The 20,081-nt window shown below is 25.1% G+C and overlaps 5 protein-coding genes across 10 annotated transcripts; 4 read left to right on the forward strand and 1 right to left on the reverse strand.

The window, feature by feature from the left end:
• Positions 1 to 336: 336 nt before the first annotated feature.
• On the forward strand, positions 337 to 7,162 carry LOC112684751 (ras-related protein Rab5-like). 3 transcript variants are annotated; one of them, XM_025556410.1, is made up of 6 exons: positions 337 to 489; positions 3,048 to 3,164; positions 5,430 to 5,557; positions 6,182 to 6,314; positions 6,405 to 6,560; positions 6,932 to 7,162. In XM_025556410.1, the coding sequence occupies exons 2-6, from the start codon at positions 3,122 to 3,124 to the stop codon at positions 7,084 to 7,086; spliced, it is 615 nt and encodes a 204-aa protein (XP_025412195.1). In that variant the 5' UTR covers positions 337 to 489; positions 3,048 to 3,121; the 3' UTR covers positions 7,087 to 7,162. The 3 variants fall into 3 exon arrangements, with proteins under 3 accessions (XP_025412195.1, XP_025412194.1, XP_025412193.1); XM_025556409.1 differs by lacking the exon at positions 337 to 489 and adding an exon at positions 2,333 to 2,937; XM_025556408.1 differs by lacking the exon at positions 337 to 489 and adding an exon at positions 2,333 to 2,807.
• Positions 7,163 to 8,515: 1,353 nt separating this feature from the next.
• Positions 8,516 to 11,593, forward strand: LOC112684774 (sorbitol dehydrogenase-like). Of its 3 annotated transcripts, none has more exons than XM_025556440.1 (8): positions 8,516 to 8,743; positions 9,623 to 9,723; positions 9,798 to 9,831; positions 9,890 to 10,054; positions 10,132 to 10,291; positions 10,455 to 10,821; positions 11,113 to 11,237; positions 11,301 to 11,593. In XM_025556440.1, the coding sequence occupies exons 2-8, from the start codon at positions 9,628 to 9,630 to the stop codon at positions 11,461 to 11,463; spliced, it is 1,110 nt and encodes a 369-aa protein (XP_025412225.1). In that variant the 5' UTR covers positions 8,516 to 8,743; positions 9,623 to 9,627; the 3' UTR covers positions 11,464 to 11,593. The 3 variants fall into 3 exon arrangements, with proteins under 3 accessions (XP_025412225.1, XP_025412223.1, XP_025412224.1); XM_025556438.1 differs by lacking the exon at positions 8,516 to 8,743 and adding an exon at positions 8,854 to 9,039; XM_025556439.1 differs by lacking the exon at positions 8,516 to 8,743 and having other exon boundaries at positions 9,112 to 9,723.
• A 1,337-nt stretch (positions 11,594 to 12,930) lies between these two features.
• Positions 12,931 to 14,743, reverse strand: LOC112684750 (protein prenyltransferase alpha subunit repeat-containing protein 1). The gene is made up of 4 exons (XM_025556407.1): positions 14,454 to 14,743; positions 14,206 to 14,363; positions 13,890 to 14,099; positions 12,931 to 13,583 (listed from the first exon to the last, which is right to left on the reverse strand). Exons 1-4 carry the CDS (start codon positions 14,531 to 14,533, stop codon positions 12,967 to 12,969), a joined length of 1,065 nt encoding a protein of 354 aa, XP_025412192.1. The 5' UTR covers positions 14,534 to 14,743; the 3' UTR covers positions 12,931 to 12,966.
• Positions 14,744 to 14,848: 105 nt separating this feature from the next.
• LOC112684738 (tubulin-specific chaperone A) lies at positions 14,849 to 16,389 on the forward strand. 2 transcript variants are annotated; one of them, XM_025556384.1, is made up of 3 exons: positions 14,849 to 14,974; positions 15,118 to 15,258; positions 16,096 to 16,388. In XM_025556384.1, the coding sequence occupies exons 2-3, from the start codon at positions 15,129 to 15,131 to the stop codon at positions 16,296 to 16,298; spliced, it is 333 nt and encodes a 110-aa protein (XP_025412169.1). In that variant the 5' UTR covers positions 14,849 to 14,974; positions 15,118 to 15,128; the 3' UTR covers positions 16,299 to 16,388. The 2 variants fall into 2 exon arrangements, with proteins under 2 accessions (XP_025412169.1, XP_025412170.1); XM_025556385.1 differs by having other exon boundaries at positions 14,849 to 15,258; positions 16,096 to 16,389.
• LOC112684737 (programmed cell death protein 7) lies at positions 16,358 to 18,102 on the forward strand. The gene is made up of 6 exons (XM_025556382.1): positions 16,358 to 16,827; positions 16,897 to 17,040; positions 17,126 to 17,350; positions 17,419 to 17,587; positions 17,653 to 17,869; positions 17,926 to 18,102. Exons 1-6 carry the CDS (start codon positions 16,408 to 16,410, stop codon positions 18,050 to 18,052), a joined length of 1,302 nt encoding a protein of 433 aa, XP_025412167.1. The 5' UTR covers positions 16,358 to 16,407; the 3' UTR covers positions 18,053 to 18,102.
• The last annotated feature ends 1,979 nt before the right edge of the window (positions 18,103 to 20,081 follow it).

Raw genomic sequence — 20,081 nt, forward strand, 5'->3', positions numbered from 1 at the left:
ACCCGGCTTAGTGCAAAAAATTGTCTGCAGAATTTTCTGTTCTCTCTCCCGTTCTGGTTGCCCTACACTGCTAAAAACAACTAACCTAACCCGGTGTGTTTTGACCGCACAAGCACTCCAGTCGTATCAACAATATTTGTTTATAATAATGCATATAGATGTTGTTATTATTTCATCATATTATTAATATTATGTATTATTATTATATTAATTATATTATTTTACAATTTCTACTTTTTGTTCTTAAATAAAAAATTATTATTGGAATATATGATTTTAAATTAATATCGTAAAATATTTTTTGTAACAATAGTTGGTTTATTGATATATTTTCAGTAATAATATTGAAATACGGAGGACCACTGGTTTTCCGTTATCGCGCCGCCGCCGTTGTCTCAATTTATCTGGCAACGACTGTACAATGCGGATCCCAAACCACTGAACCATATTCAAGAATTGGTCTGACGAGAGCGCAGTAGAAAGATTTGAGTGAGTTAGTAAATTTAAATTCACTTGAAACTCTTCTAATGAATCCAAGTAACTTATAGGCTTTACATACAATGCTAGTTTTATGTGAGCGCGGAGAAAGAGAGGGCGTGAATATAAAACCTAAGTCGCGTATAGTTTCAACAGATGAAACTCCAGCTCCATTTATTAAGTAGGTATAGATTATAGGAGACCGATTTCTGGTGAAGGACATCGAATGACATTTAGCAATGTTGAGATTCAGGCCTAAGGATTCACTCCAAGTGACAAACCTGTCAAGATCACTCTGGAGAAGTGAACAGTCTTCCGAGGTTCTAATAAGCTTGTACAATTTCATATCATCTGCGAAACATAACAGACGGCTATGGTGTAGTACCGATTGAGCATTATTGACAAAAAGGGAAAAGAGTAATGGTGAGAGATGACCTCCTTGGGGCACACCCAAAGTGGCAATAAAGGGTTCAGATCTAACATCGAACAGCTTTACCCACTGAGGCCTATTAGTTAAGAAAGATTCAAACCAAGACAGAAGAGGTTCGCCAAAACCAGAAGATCGAAGTATGTGGTTAACAGAGTCAAATGCCTTGGAAAAATCGGTGTATATAACATCAACCTGAGTACCTACATTAAAAGAACCAAATATATAATTACACAAAGTGATGTTACATGTGACCGTAGACCGTCCTGGGCGAAAGACATGTTGTTTATCAGCGAGTAGTGAACGGTTAAATTTGAGATAAAAAAATGTATAACTTTATAATTATGTTTGTGAAAATGTATAAGTAAATACTAAATTGTAAAAAAAATTTATTTTGTTTTATACAACTCATTTGTGGAGGGGGGCTATGGCTATATATGCTACTGTTGATAATAAGCGGCCACATATTTTATTTTGCCTAAAGCCACAAAATGCCTAAATCAGGCCCTGGTTATTAGGCACTATTAACAGTAAAATATGGGCCGGTTGAACGATACTTCTCGAAGGGCCGAGACTACCCAATCCGGCCCTGGTTATAGTGATTAAAGAAATCAAAAACTGGTATTGATGAATAAGTTCATCATATGATTGTTTTCTTTGATAACAATGAGTTAACTGCATCTTGATCTATATAATTTGATTTCTGATCACAGTTATCTACAAAAATTGTAATGCATCAAATTAAGCGAGGAATATAATATTATATTATATTTTATACATGATTTACCTATAGGAACATTAGAGCAAAAACTAGAAACCTCAACTTCAGATTTAGATTCACTAGAGTTTTGTGAGTGTTTTGAATCAAGCACTATTTATATAAGACAATATATAACTGTTAACAATCAATATTTTATAAAATTAATTAGGTATAGTATAATTTTTTTAATTTCTTATTAGATGCTTAACAATATTTTTTAAAATACTTAATAATACCGAAAAAGGTGTGAAAATTAAAATAGTCATGAACACATCAATAAAAAGTTAGAATATTTTGTGGCTGCCATAAAATTTTCGCTTGGGGCATTTGTCCCATTCACCCCCCCCCCCCCTAAAATTCGTCACTGCCTCGCATACCTTTTGAAGTTCGGTAGACTATAACCGTGTGCAGGAGTGCAGTAGGTATATGATGATCAAAAGACCGGACTAAACATCTATTGGACCCAGGGGCTGAAATTTTATATGGGCCCTTTTGACAAAACATGCTTTACAAAGTTGCTTGCTACGTTCGCAGAACGATACATATTTTTAACTATTTCATAAATTGTCGATTGCATTATAAAATTAATAGGTATATACAATTTATGTCTATAAAACTACTAATTTTAGTATGATAAAAAATGTGTTTCGGCTTAAAATTGTTCGGGTCCCTTTCACTTTGGTACTCAAGAGGGCCCCGGCTAGACCCCCCTTCTTAATCCGGTCTCATTAATGGATAAAATAAAAATGTCTTTTATCGGATTGGCGACACGGTCGCTTAACGAGTCAATGGATAGCAGACCACTGGATGGACATTTATTTCGATTTTCCTGACTAAACATTATTATTATCTTTTACTTATTTGAAGTACCGATATGGAATTAATGCTGAAATATTAATACTCGCGTGACGTCAGAGCAGTGCGCATCAGAGTTGCGTGCTTGTTTATTTTCGTTACGTGTCTACCGGTTCGATGTCCAATAAGATTACCCAGACTCCTAGGTGGCTCAGTCCTCGTTGTATACTGTGCTCGGTCAGAGGTGATAACCGTGGTGTTCGGCAACCGGTATCCAGTAAAATGGTCTTGATCCACGAGTTGTGACATCGTCGGCCGTCGCACGCGCTCGTTTCAATGTGATATTATGTAATATTAATACAAACTATTGAATTATTCACTCGTATGGATTAGACGCTTACAATTATTTTTATTAACTATCAATTATTTGAGTATTTATTGTTTAGTTTGTGGTATGAACATTCGATATGATCGCTGTGTAATTATGTTATGGCTATAGTTAATTAGAATTGTGTTTAGCGTTCAAATGTTTAGAATAAGTACACTTTATTTATATTTTCATGAATAGTTTTTTTTTTTCAAACTCAGATTTAAAAACGACGTAGAGGAAACACGGTTAAACACAAATAGTTTTTAATACCTACAAAATATATACTGAAAATATGAAGAGATTAACAGCGAAATTAGTTTTTATGGGTTCTCAAGGTAAGTTAAAAAATAATTTTTTCGTTCTCACCACGAATTCTTTTTTACTACAGAATAGAATCTATATTGTGTTATAACCAGGGCCCGGGAGTTAAAGCATTTGCTTATTTTTATTGATTGTAGCAGAGTGCTATAGAAGTGTATGTCAAGCCTATAACACATACAATTATGAAATTTGAAAGTGCCTTTTTTTGCTTTTTTCAGCAATTTTTCAAAAAAATGTTTATTTCCAGTTTTTCTGATTATTTTTGCTTATTTGATTAGTTTTTTTTACGTATTTATAGTTTTTTCTTGCAAAATCGTTTTTGATAGAATTAAAATTTAAAAATAATTCTTATCTACGTTGTCATGTAGTTCTTCCCCGTCCAAGACATCATTGTATGGTTAATTATATGGTTAACAAAAATATTCCAATGTTGAAAATAGAACCGAGTGTCAAACGTCAGAATGATCAAGAACAGAGAGAACAATTTACATATTATTTTTTAGAAAATCCCTTAGGAAATCCATAAAATCCTTAAAGTCTTAAAAGTGTAGATTTATTTTTATTTTGTTTGATTTTTTTAGCTAGAATATTGTAGTTTTTTTTTTTAATAAATATTTTTGCTTAATTTTAAATTTTTTAAATGCTTATTTTAGTTTTTATAATGATGTTTTTAAGCGGTTATTTTAATGATTTTAAGTGCTATAAGTTCCGAGCTCTGGTTATAGCTATAGTATTAATTACTTAACTCACTAGACTCACATAACCATATAGAAACACTACAAAGAGTCAGAGAAATATAATTTCTTATATCTGTTGTATGAAAGATTTTTAGTGTACCTATGTATTAGATTTTTAGTTTTATTCAATATTTTTAGTAAAATAGGTTTTTATTTTTAATTTATGAGTTATGTTAATAGTATATATTTTTGATAGCCAATGAAAATGCTCTATAATAGAAGCCATATTTTTTTAATATACATATTCACTTTTTTCTTGAATTTTAAGGAAAATAAATTCAACATTAAGTATATTTATTTTTAAAATTAAATTAATTATTTTAGTTCATTCATGTTCCATTTAAAATTTTTGTTATGTAATTCATATATTTTTTTATCAAATTTTTATTTGCAGTGTTTTTTACAGTAAATAAAAATGTTTTTTTAAATTATAAACATTTACTCTTATAATGTGAATTATATTATTTTCTTTATATATATTTCTTTCAATGACTTAAGTGTTGTAATATTACTTGCCATTGGGTCTTAATAACTGGTATCAAGTAGTTCTATCATTTTCTCTTTGTAATATTATTAATTTTAAAAATCTAGTAATAATTTTTTTTATTATTAGTAATTTTAATAAAATTAATAGAATTTCTTCTTACAAACTAAACCATTATCTTCACCTGTATAATAGATTTTTAATTTGGGTATCAGTCAATTGAATGATAATAGAATATAAAGAAATAAGTTTTTTTTTTTTACCTAGCCAAATAATAAAGATTGTTCTCATTTTACAATGTAATCAAATATTTAACATCTTATTAATTCTTAAGTATTGCCTAGTATAGTATTTTATCCAAGATTGCATATTTTAATATTTTATTACAATATAATGTAATATTTTCTTTCAATTATTTATATTATCTGTACTCTTTGCCCCTTGGGCATTGCTTTATTAAATAATAATAATTAAATAAATAAATAAAAGTAAATTTATGAATAGAATTATTTTTAACTTTTTTATTATTATTTTTGGTTAGTAATTGTTAAATTATGTTTATTAATTATTGTCAGTAACAAAATTAAAAATTAAAACATATTGTATACACAATATGTCTGAAAATTTCCCAAACTAAACATTTTTAAATCTTTTTCACTATACATACTAGTAGGAAATACAGTTCCATCACTGAAAGCTTACTGTATCATAGAATAAGTTTCTATAAAAAATTTTTAAAGTCTCCCACAAAATTGTATTGCGCTTCTTTGTTCCATTTTGCAAGCTCGTAACAAAGTACCACAAAAACACCAGACATAGCCTAAAACAACTCAAGACTGATGTAATTAAACATGCCAATATTTTGTACGCATATTCAATAAATCTATGAAGCATTAGTCGTATGAGCAATAATGCTATTTATATTCTCTAACAAAATTTAATTTGGGAATTTTTCAGACATATTGTGTCTAATAATAATACATTACTAACTTAATATAAGTTTATTTATGGCCATAATTATTGTAATTTATTATATTTTATGTCTACATATATTCCAGGAGTTGGTAAATCAAGTATAATTACAAGATATATAAAAGGAGACTATAGAAAGGAATGTGAAGCAACAATTGGTGCTTCATTTATGTATGCTAAAGTTACTATAAGAGACTATACAATTACTTTAAAAGTAATATTGAAATTTTTTAAGACTCATTACTCATTGTATTATTATTTCTTCTAATTTTACAATCAGGGCCGGCTCAAGGTATAACCGAGCTAGGCACTTGCCTAGGGCGACATTTTCAAAATTGACTCGTACATTTTTTTTTGAGTTCTATCGGTGTTTTCTAAGAAAAATATTTAAATTAATTCATTTGTAAAAACCACTTACCTATATAATAAAATAATATTGTCTAAAATTATTATATTACTTTATATTATGGCTTACGCTGGGCGTTTTCAATGATTTCAAAAATATAAATAACCTCACAATCACTTCCATGTTAGGTTTTGAGTAATAATTATAGAAATAATTTTTAAGTCTTTTTACATATAATTTTATACATAAAACTAAAAAATTAAAAAAAATTGTATGTAGATGTATCACATAAAAAATAGGGGACGGGTTATATTAAAATAAGAGCTATAATTTTTTTTTTAAAGGTAGCAATTTGATTTTGCCTAGTGCACTATTTTTATTTGGGCCAGCCCTGTTACAATTTTAATGTAATAAATATTAATATTATTTATATTAAGGTATGGGATACAGCTGGTAAAAAATGTAAAAAATATTATTATTGTTTATATTAAGGTATGGGATACAGCTGGACAAGAACGGTTTCGTAGTTTAGTACCAATGTATTACAGAAATTCAGATGCAATTGCTGTTGTTTTTGATGTATCAGATAGAGAATCATTTAGACAGGTTAAAAGCTGGATAAATGGTAATTTTAAAATTATTATATCTGTCCAAAATATATACATATGTCTTATAAATTAAATAATAAACAGCTTAATTTTTGTATTAATTTTAGAAGTAAAAAAGAATACAGATACACCTGTGGTTTATTATGTAGTTGGCAACAAAACTGATTTAGTTGATTCTAGAATCATTACATATGAAGAAGCTAAAGAATTTGCTACTTCTGTTGATGCTCATTATTGGGAAACTAGTGTTTATTCAAATTCTGGTAAAATTCAATCAATTTTTTACAGTAATATTTATAGTTTTTTTTTTATATTAAATTTTCTCAGTTTATTTTTATATTGAAAACATGAATATTTTTTAATGTATTGAGAATAAAAAATTAATTAATACCTATTAATGTTTAAAATGTTTCCGATAATAAGTAATTAATTTGTGTACAAAATGTTTGTCAAAATGCCTATTATAATGTTAAATATGTAAAGACAGTATAACATGTATTTATAAATCTTGGATTACATTTTTAAAAATGTTTGTTCAATGAGATATCTACATTTTCATTTATTAAGTTAGAAACAAAATATTTAAAATAAAACAATTTAAATTTGTATGTATAATAATTAAATTTATTTTCAGGTATTCAAGATTTATTTACAAATATTGGCCGAAACCTAATAGAAATGGTAGAAAGTTCAAAACGACCAACCAATATAAAACTTGAAATTGATCCAGAAGAAGGTCCCAATAATGTAAAAATAAATAATTCTAATATAAAATGTTGTACCAATTGATATTTATTTTTTCTTTATCTATTATGTACTGTATTGTCACAAAATAAATGGAAATATAACATTTCTATACTATATATTACATGACCTTAAACTCATTTTTTATGGTTGAATATTGTTTTTAACGTTATATAAATTTTGAACCAATTTATTCATTGTTATTTTTAGTATAAAGTTTATTGTAATTTCCTTCTTATTGAATTCCAGGTATATTTAAGTATGATATTAATTTGTTCGTGTTTTTATAAGACAATTATAAGTAATAACTATTTTAAATGCTCAATATTATACATTATACTTTTATACTAATATTATTAATTTATTTGTTATTTAAAGCAAACTCAGAAGTAGTTGGTAGAAACTAGTTAAGTTATATTACTAATTCAACACTTGTATTTTATAAATTATAATATAATTTAAAAATAATATTAAATTTATATAATTTAATGTTTATTTATATAGATATGTTTTTAATAATACTTTAACAACATTTTTTTCTCCTACTAATAATATTGCAAACACATTCAGCTCAAAAGATTTAAAAATTATCGATACTAACAATAAAATCTTATGTTAATTTCTTTTAAATTAAATCTATTTGTAATTGTGCTTTGTTGCATACAAACATTACATACTAGTGTAGTATTCATTAAATAGTTTTTATTATATAATTTATAATTTCTTAAATTATTATTTAAAGTAATTATCTACTAGTTACTAAAAATAAATAATTGTTCTTGTAAGTATATGTTTTTAAAGTTATTTATGGTAGTTTTATTCCTTAGCATAGATATATGAAGTATATAATTTTAATGAAATAATTTAAATACTTTTATTTCTTAATGTATCTATGAATGTATGTATATATATATATATATATGTATGTATGAAGACCTATACAAAATATTGCTACAAATTTGAATTACAAATATATATTAGTTTGGCCATAATCCTATACTATTTAGAAATCTATAAGATAATATGAAATTTAAAAATAGAGTTTTGATTTGTAAGAAACATTTTTTGAGTTTTGGAAAAATATTTCAAAAGGAATTCAAATGTTTAGAAATTTCTTAGCAAAAATTAAACTCAGACATAGAAGTTGTTTTAACATTAGCGAACAATAAGATAACTAATTTACATAAGTATTTTATGTATAGTATCATAAATAACAGTAATGGTCTTATTATCACAGAATAATGATATATGACCATAGCATAGAAATTATGTGTTATGTCTATCAATTATGTGATAATTTATCTTCTAAGCTATGAGTTCATTTTGATGAATCACTTAATTAGGTTCTGTTTACATTTTGTCCATATACGTTTAATGTTCTTACTATAAGAATAAATATAAATATATAGATACCTACACAGCTATTCTATATCATAATCATAGTAATCTTCAATCAGATAACCTTATTCTTATCCTTATTTATGATAGCTCAAATTTATAATTTTTGTATTGTTTACAATTAAATTACATTTATTTCATACTATGGAACAAGGTCCAAGACCGTGCTAAAGAATGTTGATTATCAAATATAAATACCCAGTAATAACAAAACGTTAAATCGTTAATATTGTAGTGAAAATTTAACATTCGTGTTCTAAAAAATTCTATTATATATAATATTTCACATTATCAGTTTATTGGAGTATGTATCAACGTGTTAACCATTTAATAATATTAATATTGATTTGTTATTACCAAAAACCTTAGATCATATATATATATGATCTAAGCCAAAAACATTTCTTTAGTGTAATAATTATTAATTTAATTTAAACGTCTAACTACGTCAGTTAATTTATAATTAAACTGATGAATATTTGACAGCAATTAGAAAATCATAGTTTTATAAAAATATTCTCATTTAAATAGTTGAACTCAAATTTAATTTTTACAAACTATTACAGTAGAATCCGTTTAAGACGCTTTTCAATCTACCAGGTAAAAAAAAACGTAGAAATCGTATTATGCGGAAAAACCTGAAAATTGATAAATAAAAATTGTACATATAATTACGAATTTTTTTTTATATTATTACAAGTTTACTAATACATATATACTTATTATTAAGGTTTTGTAATGTTTTTTCTGTATTGTCAAAAGATGAAATTAATCGTCTTAGTTCGTGTACATAATCGTGTGATTTGTTATGGGAAGAATTTGTGTTGTATCATCCTCTAACTCCTTTTTGCTTCCTTTCTCTATAGTACTGACATCAGCAGATGAAATGCCAATAATTATCTGATCAATACTTAGGCTATTCGTAGCGATATCATCATCAATTTCTGTATACCCAAGAAATTTCTAGATTTTGAAAATCATTGATTCGATATTGTGATTATTAATTTTATACTACGTAACATCACTGACAGAGTGTATTATACAGAGTCATTTACATGTTAACCTCTTTCAAAATCAAGGGACTCATGAAAATGAGCATATTACGCAGGAAATCGTATCGAGCGAGTCTTAAACGAATTCTACTGTAATTATAATAAGAAAGATTTTATATTTAAACTTATAGCTAATATGGCCTGTAATGAGTATGACAGTAACATTACTGAAAATAAAAATGAACAAAATAATTTGACTGCAGTACTCTATGGCATAAGAGATTTACGACTCGTTAGTATTTCACTGTCCTAATTTTAAAATGTCTAAAGTTTTTAATAATTTTATTTGATTTTTTTTTTTTCAAGGAACAACGTCCTATACTAGAACCTGGGTTGAATGGTAATATAAATAATTCCATTCTCTGCTTAATAATGAAATATCCTAATTATTATTATAGAAGTGTTGTTAAGTATTCAATGTGTTGGAATATGTGGTTCAGATGTGCATTACTTAGTTCATGGAAGTATTGGTAATTTTGTTGTTCAAAAACCCATGGTTATAGGGCATGAAGCTAGTGGAGTTGTTGTCAAACTTGGGAAAGGTGTAAAAAATCTCAGTGTTGGTAAGTATAAATTAATTAAATAAATTATAATTTCACAAGGCTTTTAAAATTGAAAAAATATACCATATTTATAATAGGAGATCGAGTAGCTATTGAACCAGGTGTTTCATGTCGTATGTGCCAGTTTTGTAAAAGTGGCAAGTACAATTTATGTCCTGATATGAAATTTTGTGCTACACCACCAGTTGATGGGAATTTAACTCGTTATTATGTTCATGCTGCTGATTTTTGTTATAAGTAAGACATAAACTTTGAAGTTCATAATGGATAAAATGTGGTTGGTTAATTATATATATTCTAAAAATTATAATTTACTATTAATATTCATATTTTTTAGTAAACAAAATATGTTAAATATTAATTTTTAAATTTAAATGCTGTCTATTTGTATATTTTCTAGATTACCTAAGCATATGACTTTAGAAGAAGGTGCTTTATTAGAACCACTATCAGTTGGAGTTCATGCTTGCAAAAGAGGAGGTGTTAAAGTTGGTTGTTCAGTACTAATTTTAGGGGCTGGGCCAATTGGTCTGGTTACATTGGCAACTGCAAAAGCAATGGGAGCTTCAAAAATTTTTATTACAGATTTAATAGAATTCCGATTAAATGTAGCTAAAAAGATGGGAGCTTTTAAAGTAATCAAAGTTAATAGGGATGATTCAGATGAAAAAGCAATAGAAAATATAAGAACTGAGATGAACAATGAACTTCCTGATGTTACAATTGATTGTAGTGGATTCCAACAAACCATTAAAATGGGAATTGAAGTAAATATACTTGAAATTATGTTAGTATTGCACTATAGTTAAAACTTATCATAAAGAACAGAACATTTTATAATAATTCAATCCTTACATTTTTATTTTTTTCAAGTTTTAAGCCACGTTTAATTTAACACATTGTATATGTTGATAATATAATAAATACTTAAAATAAATTATTGGTGGTTGTTTTACTTATATTTTTGAACAATCATCTAATATTTATTTGTGATGGTAATCATACTTAATAAGTTTATTAACATAATATATTACTATATTTATGGATGTTTGTTTTAGTTAACAAAATCAGGAGGAGTATTGACGATTGTTGGAATGGGAGCATCACATAATGTTGAATTACCATTATTTAATGCATTATCGCGAGAAGTAGACATTAGAGGAGTCTTTCGCTATGCTAATGAGTGAATTATACAAAATATTTTATTATTTTGTTATAAATATAAATATTTTTATTTTTATTTCAGTTATCAAGATGCTTTGTCTTTGATTGATTCATGCCAAGTGGACTTGAAACCATTAATAACTCATCATTTTAAAATTGAAGAATCATTGGAAGCTTTTTGTACAGCTGAAACCGGAAAAGGAGATCCGATCAAAGTTATGATACATTGTAATAGAGAACTCTAAGATCATCTAGTCTTAATTATTTTGTAATAAAAATAAAAATTTGTTAAATTTATGGTTTGAATATAAAACCTTAGTTATCTTGTTTAAATTTAGATGTAGTACTTAATTAATAAAAATTTATTTATTAATATTTGTTTATTTTTTAAAAATGTTTTATTATGAATTATGATGTTTTAAATTATTAGTTTTTACAACCAGCAGCTTAACAAACAAGATTGGGATGACCTTTGTTAGTCTTTTTTTCATTTTTTCTACTATATAATATGATCAAACTGTGGATAGTGAAAAATGTTTTATTAGAAAATCTAGCATGTGTATGATAAACATTATTAACATGATGTAAATATTCATTAAATTACACTTTAAGAATTATCTGTATATATAAAAATAAATCCCAATCCTTTGATCACTCCATAATTTGAGAACAGCTTTATTGATTTTTTTTTGTATTCGCAATTGTTTGGACAAAGTTTGTAGAAAGAAAATGTTTAGAAAGTCTCCTGTTCACAAGTTATGGTGTAACCAAAGGAAATATAAATAAATTTTTAAATATAACAATTTTTATTTTAATAATTTAAGTTGCATTGATGTACATAAGATAAATCAGTTTTCATTCACATTTAAAATATTTATCTTTTTATACTCTTTGTCTTGAACATTACCATTAAAAAGATGGCATTTTACATTTCCCTTTATTTGTAAATTTACTATACTTTTATTTTTTGAAGCATCAAGTTAGGGTTCTATTTGTTATTTTATGACTATGAGTTACTAGATTTTGAATTTTAGAAACACAAAATTTGTAAATCCTAACGTATAAATGTATAGAGCTAATTATTTTTTAAAAAAAATTAATTTTATATTTTGTTATAATTATTCGTCATTTATTTACTAAAAATGAGAAAATGTACAACTACTGTCATGTATACTAATCACTCTGGTCTAGTAACTTACAAATGGTAGGAAAGTAGAGGAATAAATAGTGCAAGCAAGTTTTAGTTGATGTACCGCATATTATTTTGCAGGATAGTTTGATTATTTATGTCAATTAAGACATGTTTTAACAATATTTCAAAACTCTAAAAAAAAAACCACATAAATTTCTGATTTCAAGTAATATGTGAAACTAAAATTTCATTATATTGAAAATGAAATTAAAAAATAATACTAAAATAATTTTCTAAGACAATATAAAACTTTAACATTTATTCATTGGCACAAAAATAAAACTAACAATAAATAATCAAAATAAATATAAACATAACCAAAGTTATTACAACTATAGTATTAAATTACAAATTAATATCTCACTCATGTTTTGTCACATTTATTTAAGAAATTGAAAATGAAACGCCTATACTAAAAATAGGTTTAAATATATATTTTTAATTTGTATATAATCCAATAAAATGTTATTCTTTTATATACTTGAGAACTATTAATAATTATATAAATAATAGTTCTGTGAAAAAAAAGTTTATTTAACAATTATTATAGTTATACTTATGGTAATTTGATAGGAATGCATAATGCTGTTTGAAACCATAAAACATGTTTCTTAACATATAGTTCATTGCCTTTTAATAAATTAGTACAAATTCTTTTTTCATTATTCATTAATACTTCTTTGATACAATCTGTATTATAAATATTTACTAACAAATAACATAAAAATCTTCGATGATTCCATAGAGATTCATGACTTTGATAAGTTACAATTAGATCTTCATTAAAGTATAATTCATCTAAAGTAACTCCAATAGTTTCGCTAAAATAGTCTTCTGATGGCCTCATAAGTTTAGGTCTTTCATCAGAATTAAAAAATTTTAAAAGTGATTTAGATGCACAACACTCAAGATGTTGTAAACATCTTTTGTCAGCAACTAAACATTTAAGTAACCGTTGCCTGTATTGCATACAGCTATGATCAGATACATGTTCACGGCACCAAACCTTACTCATTTCCCACTGTTGAGCAATCAGGGAAAAGTTTTCATTTTCCAGTGATTTTTGGACAAACCAAAAACAATGATTCCATGCATTGTAATTACTTGGATATCGAGATGCAGCTGTTAGTCCAACAGATAATTCATTTAACACAATATCGGTAGAGCTTAAACCTAAAAAAATAAAAATAAAAAACAATAAATAATTCATATTGGATAAAATTAAGTTTTACTTTAATTTACTATCAATAGGTAGATAAAATTAATAAGTTTACAGTGAATTTCTCATTTTCTAATAATAATAATCTTAAGTATAACTATATACTATATTGTGATGTAGTTTTGTTTAAATTTTATTTCAAAATCAAATTATTTTAAAATATAAAGTATGTTTTTTTTAAATCAATAATTATGAATTGTGATGAAATTATTATAATATATTAAGTAGATTATTAAAAGCTTAGTTATAAATTTATTTACTTTTTGAAATACTAGAAAAAATCCATCTCCTATAATTGAATATTTCTGCACATTTAGGTTTAAACGTCAAAACAATAGCAGAAAATTTTAGCTCATCATTTGGTTTCAGACATCCATCAATAATTAACTCTCTTCTCATATTCCAAAATGTTGTAACTTCTGGATTTACTAAAAGAGCTGATGTGAGCAATGTTATTGTTTCATTTGATGCTAAACAAAAAACAATTAATTAAAATGTAATTTAATTAAATTGAAGCAACTAACACTTAAAATATATTAATGCAATATTAAGTAATAATAAATATAAGAGTATTACCTTGTCTTTTTAATTGTTTTCTTATGGTAATCAGTCTTTGGTAAACATATTTGTATACATGACGAACACACCATGATTCAAGACCTAAACAATGGTCTCTATAAATCACTGGCGATTTATTTTGATTTTCTGGTTGAATGATTAAGTCAAATTCTTTCCTATTAACCATTAATACATTTGTAAACATGTTATCTGAATTTGTCTATAATTTTATCCGTTCCACACAATTTTAATTTGTTTCTACTCACAGTTTAGGGTCTTTATTGATTATATTTTGGATTTCAGTAATGATTCGCTTAGCTGCTGGAAAATTATTATCTACATCCATTATGTTAATCTATGAGTAACAAAATTAACTTAGATTTATGGTAATAAAATGAACAAACAAAATTCAAAATAAATTAGGTATTGGTTATCGAGTTATGAAAATTAGTAGGTATAGTCTATAGAAGAATATACGGTAGATTCGTAAAAGTTTTGGACAAAAAGTGATGCAGTTAATGTAGAACTAATAGAACTACGCCTTTTTTGATATAGTTAGATTAATTGTACTGCGTCAGTTTGTTAACACAATCAACAATAGTTATCGCTATCTAGCCGTCAGGATTTGAAAACCATTTACGTTAAGTTTTTAGGTTATAGTAAAATTTCGAAATTTTGTTTCTGTTTTAATTTCATTCGAATAAAAAGCTTTTCACCAACTAAAATATTTGACCCTATTGGCCATTGTTTGTTTCTTTTATTCACTCTGCGTTTGCTAACATAATAGGTATAGAATTTATATTGATCAAACTACATTTAAGGGATTCATTGTTATGGATTTACAGTGTTGCTTTTTAAATCGTAACTTTGTGCATTTAATTAGATACTACGGATAGTAAAATACTTGAATTTTCTAATTTTTTTCCTTAGAAAAAACAGTAATGGCCGATCCTCGTATTAAAACTCTAAAGATTAAAACGGGGGTCGTTAAAAGATTGACTAAAGAGAAACTTATGTACATAAAAGAAACAGAACAACAACGAGAAAAGGTTGAAAAATTGAAAGCATCTGGTAAGTTAAATTTTGTTATTTTTCTAATGGTTACAATAATATATCATTAAGATAATTTAATTTATAAAATAGTTATATTATCATATCATAGTATATCAAAGATTTAATAATAATTTTGAACTTCTGACTAAATTAAAATTTTATTGATAAATGAGTTATCCAACTATCATAATACATGATCTTTTTTTACTATTATTTTCATAGTTAGTTATTAACTTTATTATAATTTATTATACCTATAATCTTTATTATCAGTTTGGACAATAGCTAATTCAATAAGTATTTGGAAAACAACTTACCAATAAAGCAAATTTGTACCTATGTTCATGCATCGTTAATTTAGTACAAAGTATTTTATTTTATTTAGTCTACTTTTTTAATAAACTAACAAATTGCTATAATAATTATATCTTTTGTTTTTATATTGTTTTAACAATCGGACGCAATTTGTATCAGTTTTTATTTTAGAAAACAATATATGAATAAAAATATAATATTTAATACCTTTACTGTTTAAAAATTAATAAATTGCTACATCATTTTCTTATATTGTGTAATAAGGATATTAAAAAGTTATCAATACCTACTTATTTGGTTTTATTCTACTCTCGGATAAAATATCTTTTATTAATTGTATTTTTTACATAATTTACTTTTTTTTTGATAATTATATTTCCTATTTAAAAGGACTTTTTCGTATAGTTTGTTTATTTAGTTAAACAATGTAAATATTGTTTAGGTATTACATTTATTCTATTTTTCAATAACTAAATCAAATTAATTTAATTAATTAAATAAATATTTAATTTTTTTTATATTTAATTGTTTTTTCAACAGGCATTGATGAAAGTAATCTTAAAAAACAAGAGGAAGTATTAAGAGAGTCACAGATGATGATACCAGATACTCAAAGAAGATTAAAAGCGGCATTCCAAGATTTGAAAAGTGTAATAGCTGATTGTGAAGAGTTAAGTTCGGAAGAAGATTATTTAAATGCTCAAAAATTTTTGGCTGAAGCTGAAAAAGAAATTTCACAATAATACACCTATCATTCTTTAATTTTGCACATTTATACTAACATTTTATTAATATTTTTTAACATAAATTAAATTCATTACTTTTTTTTTAATTTTATTTTATTATTAAAAAATGTCGAACCTTATTAATCATAATAACGGTCTCTCTAAAGTAAATGATAACCATTTTTGGTTAACACGACCTCCGCCTTCTCTTACTCCTATTCAAAATAGGACACCAATATATAATTTAAATTATGGATTACCTTTCAATCGCCCATATGCGCCTTCGTATAATAGACTAAATCAAAGACCAACATCACTATCTTATAGTTATGATATTAGTAATTTAAATCATCAAGATCATTATAATCAGTATACAAATAATTTATTTCCACCTCTGCCGGAAAATATTGATGAAGAATACATATTGAAGTATTTATGTCCTTTACCAAAACCTCATAAAGATGAAACAACTATTTGGATTGAAAATTGGTTAGCTAACAAAAATAAAGATATTACAGTACAGAAAGTAAAACAAACTAATGTTAAGGTATTTTCTGTAAATAAGTAAACAGCATATTTGTAAATTTGTTATATATTTATTAAACTTTGATTTCAGATTTGTAAAATCAGTAAACAAGTTAAAGAATGTAAAATATTATTGGAGCACATTACCAATAACAAACAACTTATGGAACAAAATATATTATCTATGACAACAACTGAATGGAATGAAGCTTGTTTTAATTTATTTTCAATACAAGTATGAATATAATGTAGTACGAATAATAATAACGAATACAATTTTAAAGCATAAAATATATATTTAATTTCTTGTTCTTTTGCAGGAACAGATTGAAGCATTAATACAAAATTTTAATTTAGAAAATAGTTCTGTATCTGAATTAAATAAAATGCTAACTAAAAGAAGAAAAAAAAGAGATAGAGTAAAAAGGCTTAAATCGAATCTTAAAATAATTAAATCACAGCAAAAAGATGAAATCAAAGAAATAAATAGAAAGATTGATGTTTGGCAAAATAACTTAAAGGAAAATATATTAAAAGAAAAAAGGGTAACTTTTAAAAAATATTATTTAATAAATAAATAATTTATTATGTATATTACTTAATATTATCTTAGGTTAACCAAACTAAAATTGAAGCTAATATTTTTTTGAAAGGAGTGAGAGGAAAAATTGATGATGCTAAAAATCAGATATCATTATTTGATACTTTAGAGAAATTGAGAAAATGTAGGCTTCAGAATTGTATTAACAAAAGAAAAAATGCAATTTTAGAAGAATCATTAAGTATATTTATTTAATTATATTTAGTTATAATATTTATATTTAACTATATTTAATATTATTTATAGATAAATTAAAATTTCTCTGGCAGCAAAAATTAACAGTCTATGAAAATGAAGAAAAAGAATTGAAAAATATGCTTTCTAAAGCTGAAGTTGAAAAACATGAAAAGAGAGAATTTGAAATTCAAAAAAAATTGGCTGAATGGGATCAAATATTATTTGGACCATACTTTCAATCTCACGAAATTATAATTAATGATTTACAAACATTCCTTAATATTAGGTAAAATACTTATAACTAATTATTAATGTTTCTTATAATATATTATTTACTTCTAGGAGAGACTGGGATAAATATGTTGTCGACGAAAATAAAACATCAACATCTAGCAGTATTCCTGTTGGATGGATTTTACCATCAACACCTTGTAATTCTAATTGGGCTAAATATTTAAAAAAATATTAGTTAACACTGTAAAAGTTAATACTTAAAAAATATATAAATATTTTGAATTATTTTATTATTTTATTTACATATTTAACATTTATTTACTGTGTATAAGAACATATGTAACAGTATAAAATTCTAATGCTGAATTTGCTCAATTAATTTAGCAAGATTAAAAAAAAGAAATCAATATTATTTATGTACAGCAGAAGTTAAATGAGTTTAAACATAAATATATTTTTTATTTGGAATATTTTTTCAAAATAAGGTACTCATTTTGATTTTTCAATACATTTAATGTCTGTCATTAAAAATATCAAATATAACAATAAAAATAATAATTATAAGTGTATGTTTCAAAAATAAATGTTAAATATTTCTATGTTCATTATTAATTTTGAGTTAAATAATAATAAGAATTATACTTTATTAGAGACGTATTATATATGTAATTATAATTATTAATTATATCTAAAAGAATATTTAGAATATATTATGGTCTTAGTATATAACTCTAAGTTTTGAACATAATATACTTTCAAAGAATTTGAATAACATTTTTATTTTATTTCAAAATTATTATTGCTATTGAGTATAGGTTCCTAATTAGGGTTCCATGAAATTATTTGAAATATATTTTTTAAGAAAAATGATTTCATAAAAAATATAGCTGTATTTAATAACACAAACAATAATTCAAAACTTATTATGTTTCATATAATTTGTTGTAATATTTAAATGTTTAATATAATTTAGTTTTAATATCAGTTTGATTGTATTGATGTAGACCAGTGACTCTCATTCATGTCACCTTTTGCCACTAGAATCAAACAACACGTTACCACAACATCAAAACAATAAATACACCTATAATTTATTGAGTTGCAGGGTTCAATAAACATTCGTATTCAAAAAAGTTAATATTTGCAAATTAAAAAAAAAAAAGAGAAATTTTTTTTTAATGATTTGTATATAATAATACTACATATCTAGTGGCTGTAAAATAACTGACTAACGACCCCGGTGAAGTCGATATAATAATCGATAATGCAGCGATTTCGCGTTAATTACAATACTGCATGTGTTTATTAGATCTAAATAATATAAAGATACTAACATAAAGGTATACTATTTACATGACTGTTGTGGTAATAATATGATTTTATTAAAATCAATTATTTTCTTATTTTTTTCTTTTTACAGTGAAGATTTTGTGTCACCCCTACACTACTTCCATGTCACCCTTGGGTGACATGTCACTCTGGTTGAGAACCACTGATGTAGACTGTTATAAAATTATCATTCTAGCGCTTATTTACTGTGAAATACTTATTTTTATTTTATAAAACATTTTGTTCGCGAGTTCAAAAATAAACTTTTTGTATTTTTTACTCTCGAAAAATGGTTAATAAAATTATCATATTTTAAAACAGTGAAGTAAACTGATTGGTGCAAATGTGGCACTTGCAACACTACATCTAAAATGTGGTGGTGCAAAGATATGTTTTTGCACCACCAGAAAATCATTGAAATTTATATACCTATAATATTATTTTCAAGAGCCAAGAAAATCAGCATACTAAAAACAAAATTTGATTGTTTTTTTTTATTAATATTATAATAATAAAGGTTTTAATGCTAAAATCATTCAAAATTTATTTGTTATTTAAAGAAATATAAGGGAAAATATATAGTTTACTAGGAAGAATTTTACTTAGGAAATTGGATAGTTAGTATGTTGAAAATTATAAGTTGAGAATATGCCTTTATACCACCAGAAATTGGATTCAATTTATGCCATTGCTTACAGACATATTTTCACACTTAAATCACATCAATTCAAGTATACAAGAATCAAATGAAAATATATCTACTAATAAATTATTTATAACTTAAAAATAAGTTAAATATCTAGAAATATCGTGTACAAAAATATAAATTTTAATGTTAGATGTTCCTTCATTAACTGTAACACAAGAAAGTTCTAAAATTATGCCTTTTGTGTTGGAGTATTTAATTATTTTACAAAAAAAGTTTAGACAATTTA

The sequence above is a fragment of the Sipha flava genome, unplaced genomic scaffold (genome assembly GCF_003268045.1).
Source record: "Sipha flava isolate LNK unplaced genomic scaffold, YSA_version1 257_pilon_pilon, whole genome shotgun sequence".
Classification (NCBI taxonomy): Eukaryota; Metazoa; Arthropoda; class Insecta; order Hemiptera; family Aphididae; genus Sipha; species Sipha flava.

What these genes read in the sequence shown, in the direction of transcription:
- LOC112684774 (XM_025556440.1), top strand. Translation starts at nt 9,628, where the DNA reads ATGGCCTGTAATGAGTATGACAGTAACATTACTGAAAATAAAAATGAA. An exon ending in TGTAAAAAATCTCAGTGTTG is followed by an intron (nt 10,055 to 10,131) that starts GTAAGTATAAAT and finishes TATTTATAATAG; the next exon opens with GAGATCGAGTAGCTATTGAA. An exon ending in GCTGCTGATTTTTGTTATAA is followed by an intron (nt 10,292 to 10,454) that starts GTAAGACATAAA and finishes TATATTTTCTAG; the next exon opens with ATTACCTAAGCATATGACTT.
- LOC112684750 (XM_025556407.1), bottom strand. Translation starts at nt 14,533, where the DNA reads ATGGATGTAGATAATAATTTTCCAGCAGCTAAGCGAATCATTACTGAA. An exon ending in ATCAATAAAGACCCTAAACT is followed by an intron (nt 14,364 to 14,453) that starts GTGAGTAGAAAC and finishes AATGGTTAATAG; the next exon opens with GAAAGAATTTGACTTAATCA. An exon ending in TTTTTCTAGTATTTCAAAAA is followed by an intron (nt 13,584 to 13,889) that starts GTAAATAAATTT and finishes TTATTTTTTTAG; the next exon opens with GTTTAAGCTCTACCGATATT.
- LOC112684738 (XM_025556385.1), top strand. Translation starts at nt 15,129, where the DNA reads ATGGCCGATCCTCGTATTAAAACTCTAAAGATTAAAACGGGGGTCGTT. An exon ending in TGAAAAATTGAAAGCATCTG is followed by an intron (nt 15,259 to 16,095) that starts GTAAGTTAAATT and finishes TTTTTTCAACAG; the next exon opens with GCATTGATGAAAGTAATCTT.
- LOC112684737 (XM_025556382.1), top strand. Translation starts at nt 16,408, where the DNA reads ATGTCGAACCTTATTAATCATAATAACGGTCTCTCTAAAGTAAATGAT. An exon ending in TTAATTTATTTTCAATACAA is followed by an intron (nt 17,041 to 17,125) that starts GTATGAATATAA and finishes GTTCTTTTGCAG; the next exon opens with GAACAGATTGAAGCATTAAT. An exon ending in AATTTTAGAAGAATCATTAA is followed by an intron (nt 17,588 to 17,652) that starts GTATATTTATTT and finishes TATTATTTATAG; the next exon opens with ATAAATTAAAATTTCTCTGG.
- LOC112684751 (XM_025556410.1), top strand. Translation starts at nt 3,122, where the DNA reads ATGAAGAGATTAACAGCGAAATTAGTTTTTATGGGTTCTCAAG. An exon ending in AGTTTTTATGGGTTCTCAAG is followed by an intron (nt 3,165 to 5,429) that starts GTAAGTTAAAAA and finishes CATATATTCCAG; the next exon opens with GAGTTGGTAAATCAAGTATA. An exon ending in TAGTGTTTATTCAAATTCTG is followed by an intron (nt 6,561 to 6,931) that starts GTAAAATTCAAT and finishes ATTTATTTTCAG; the next exon opens with GTATTCAAGATTTATTTACA.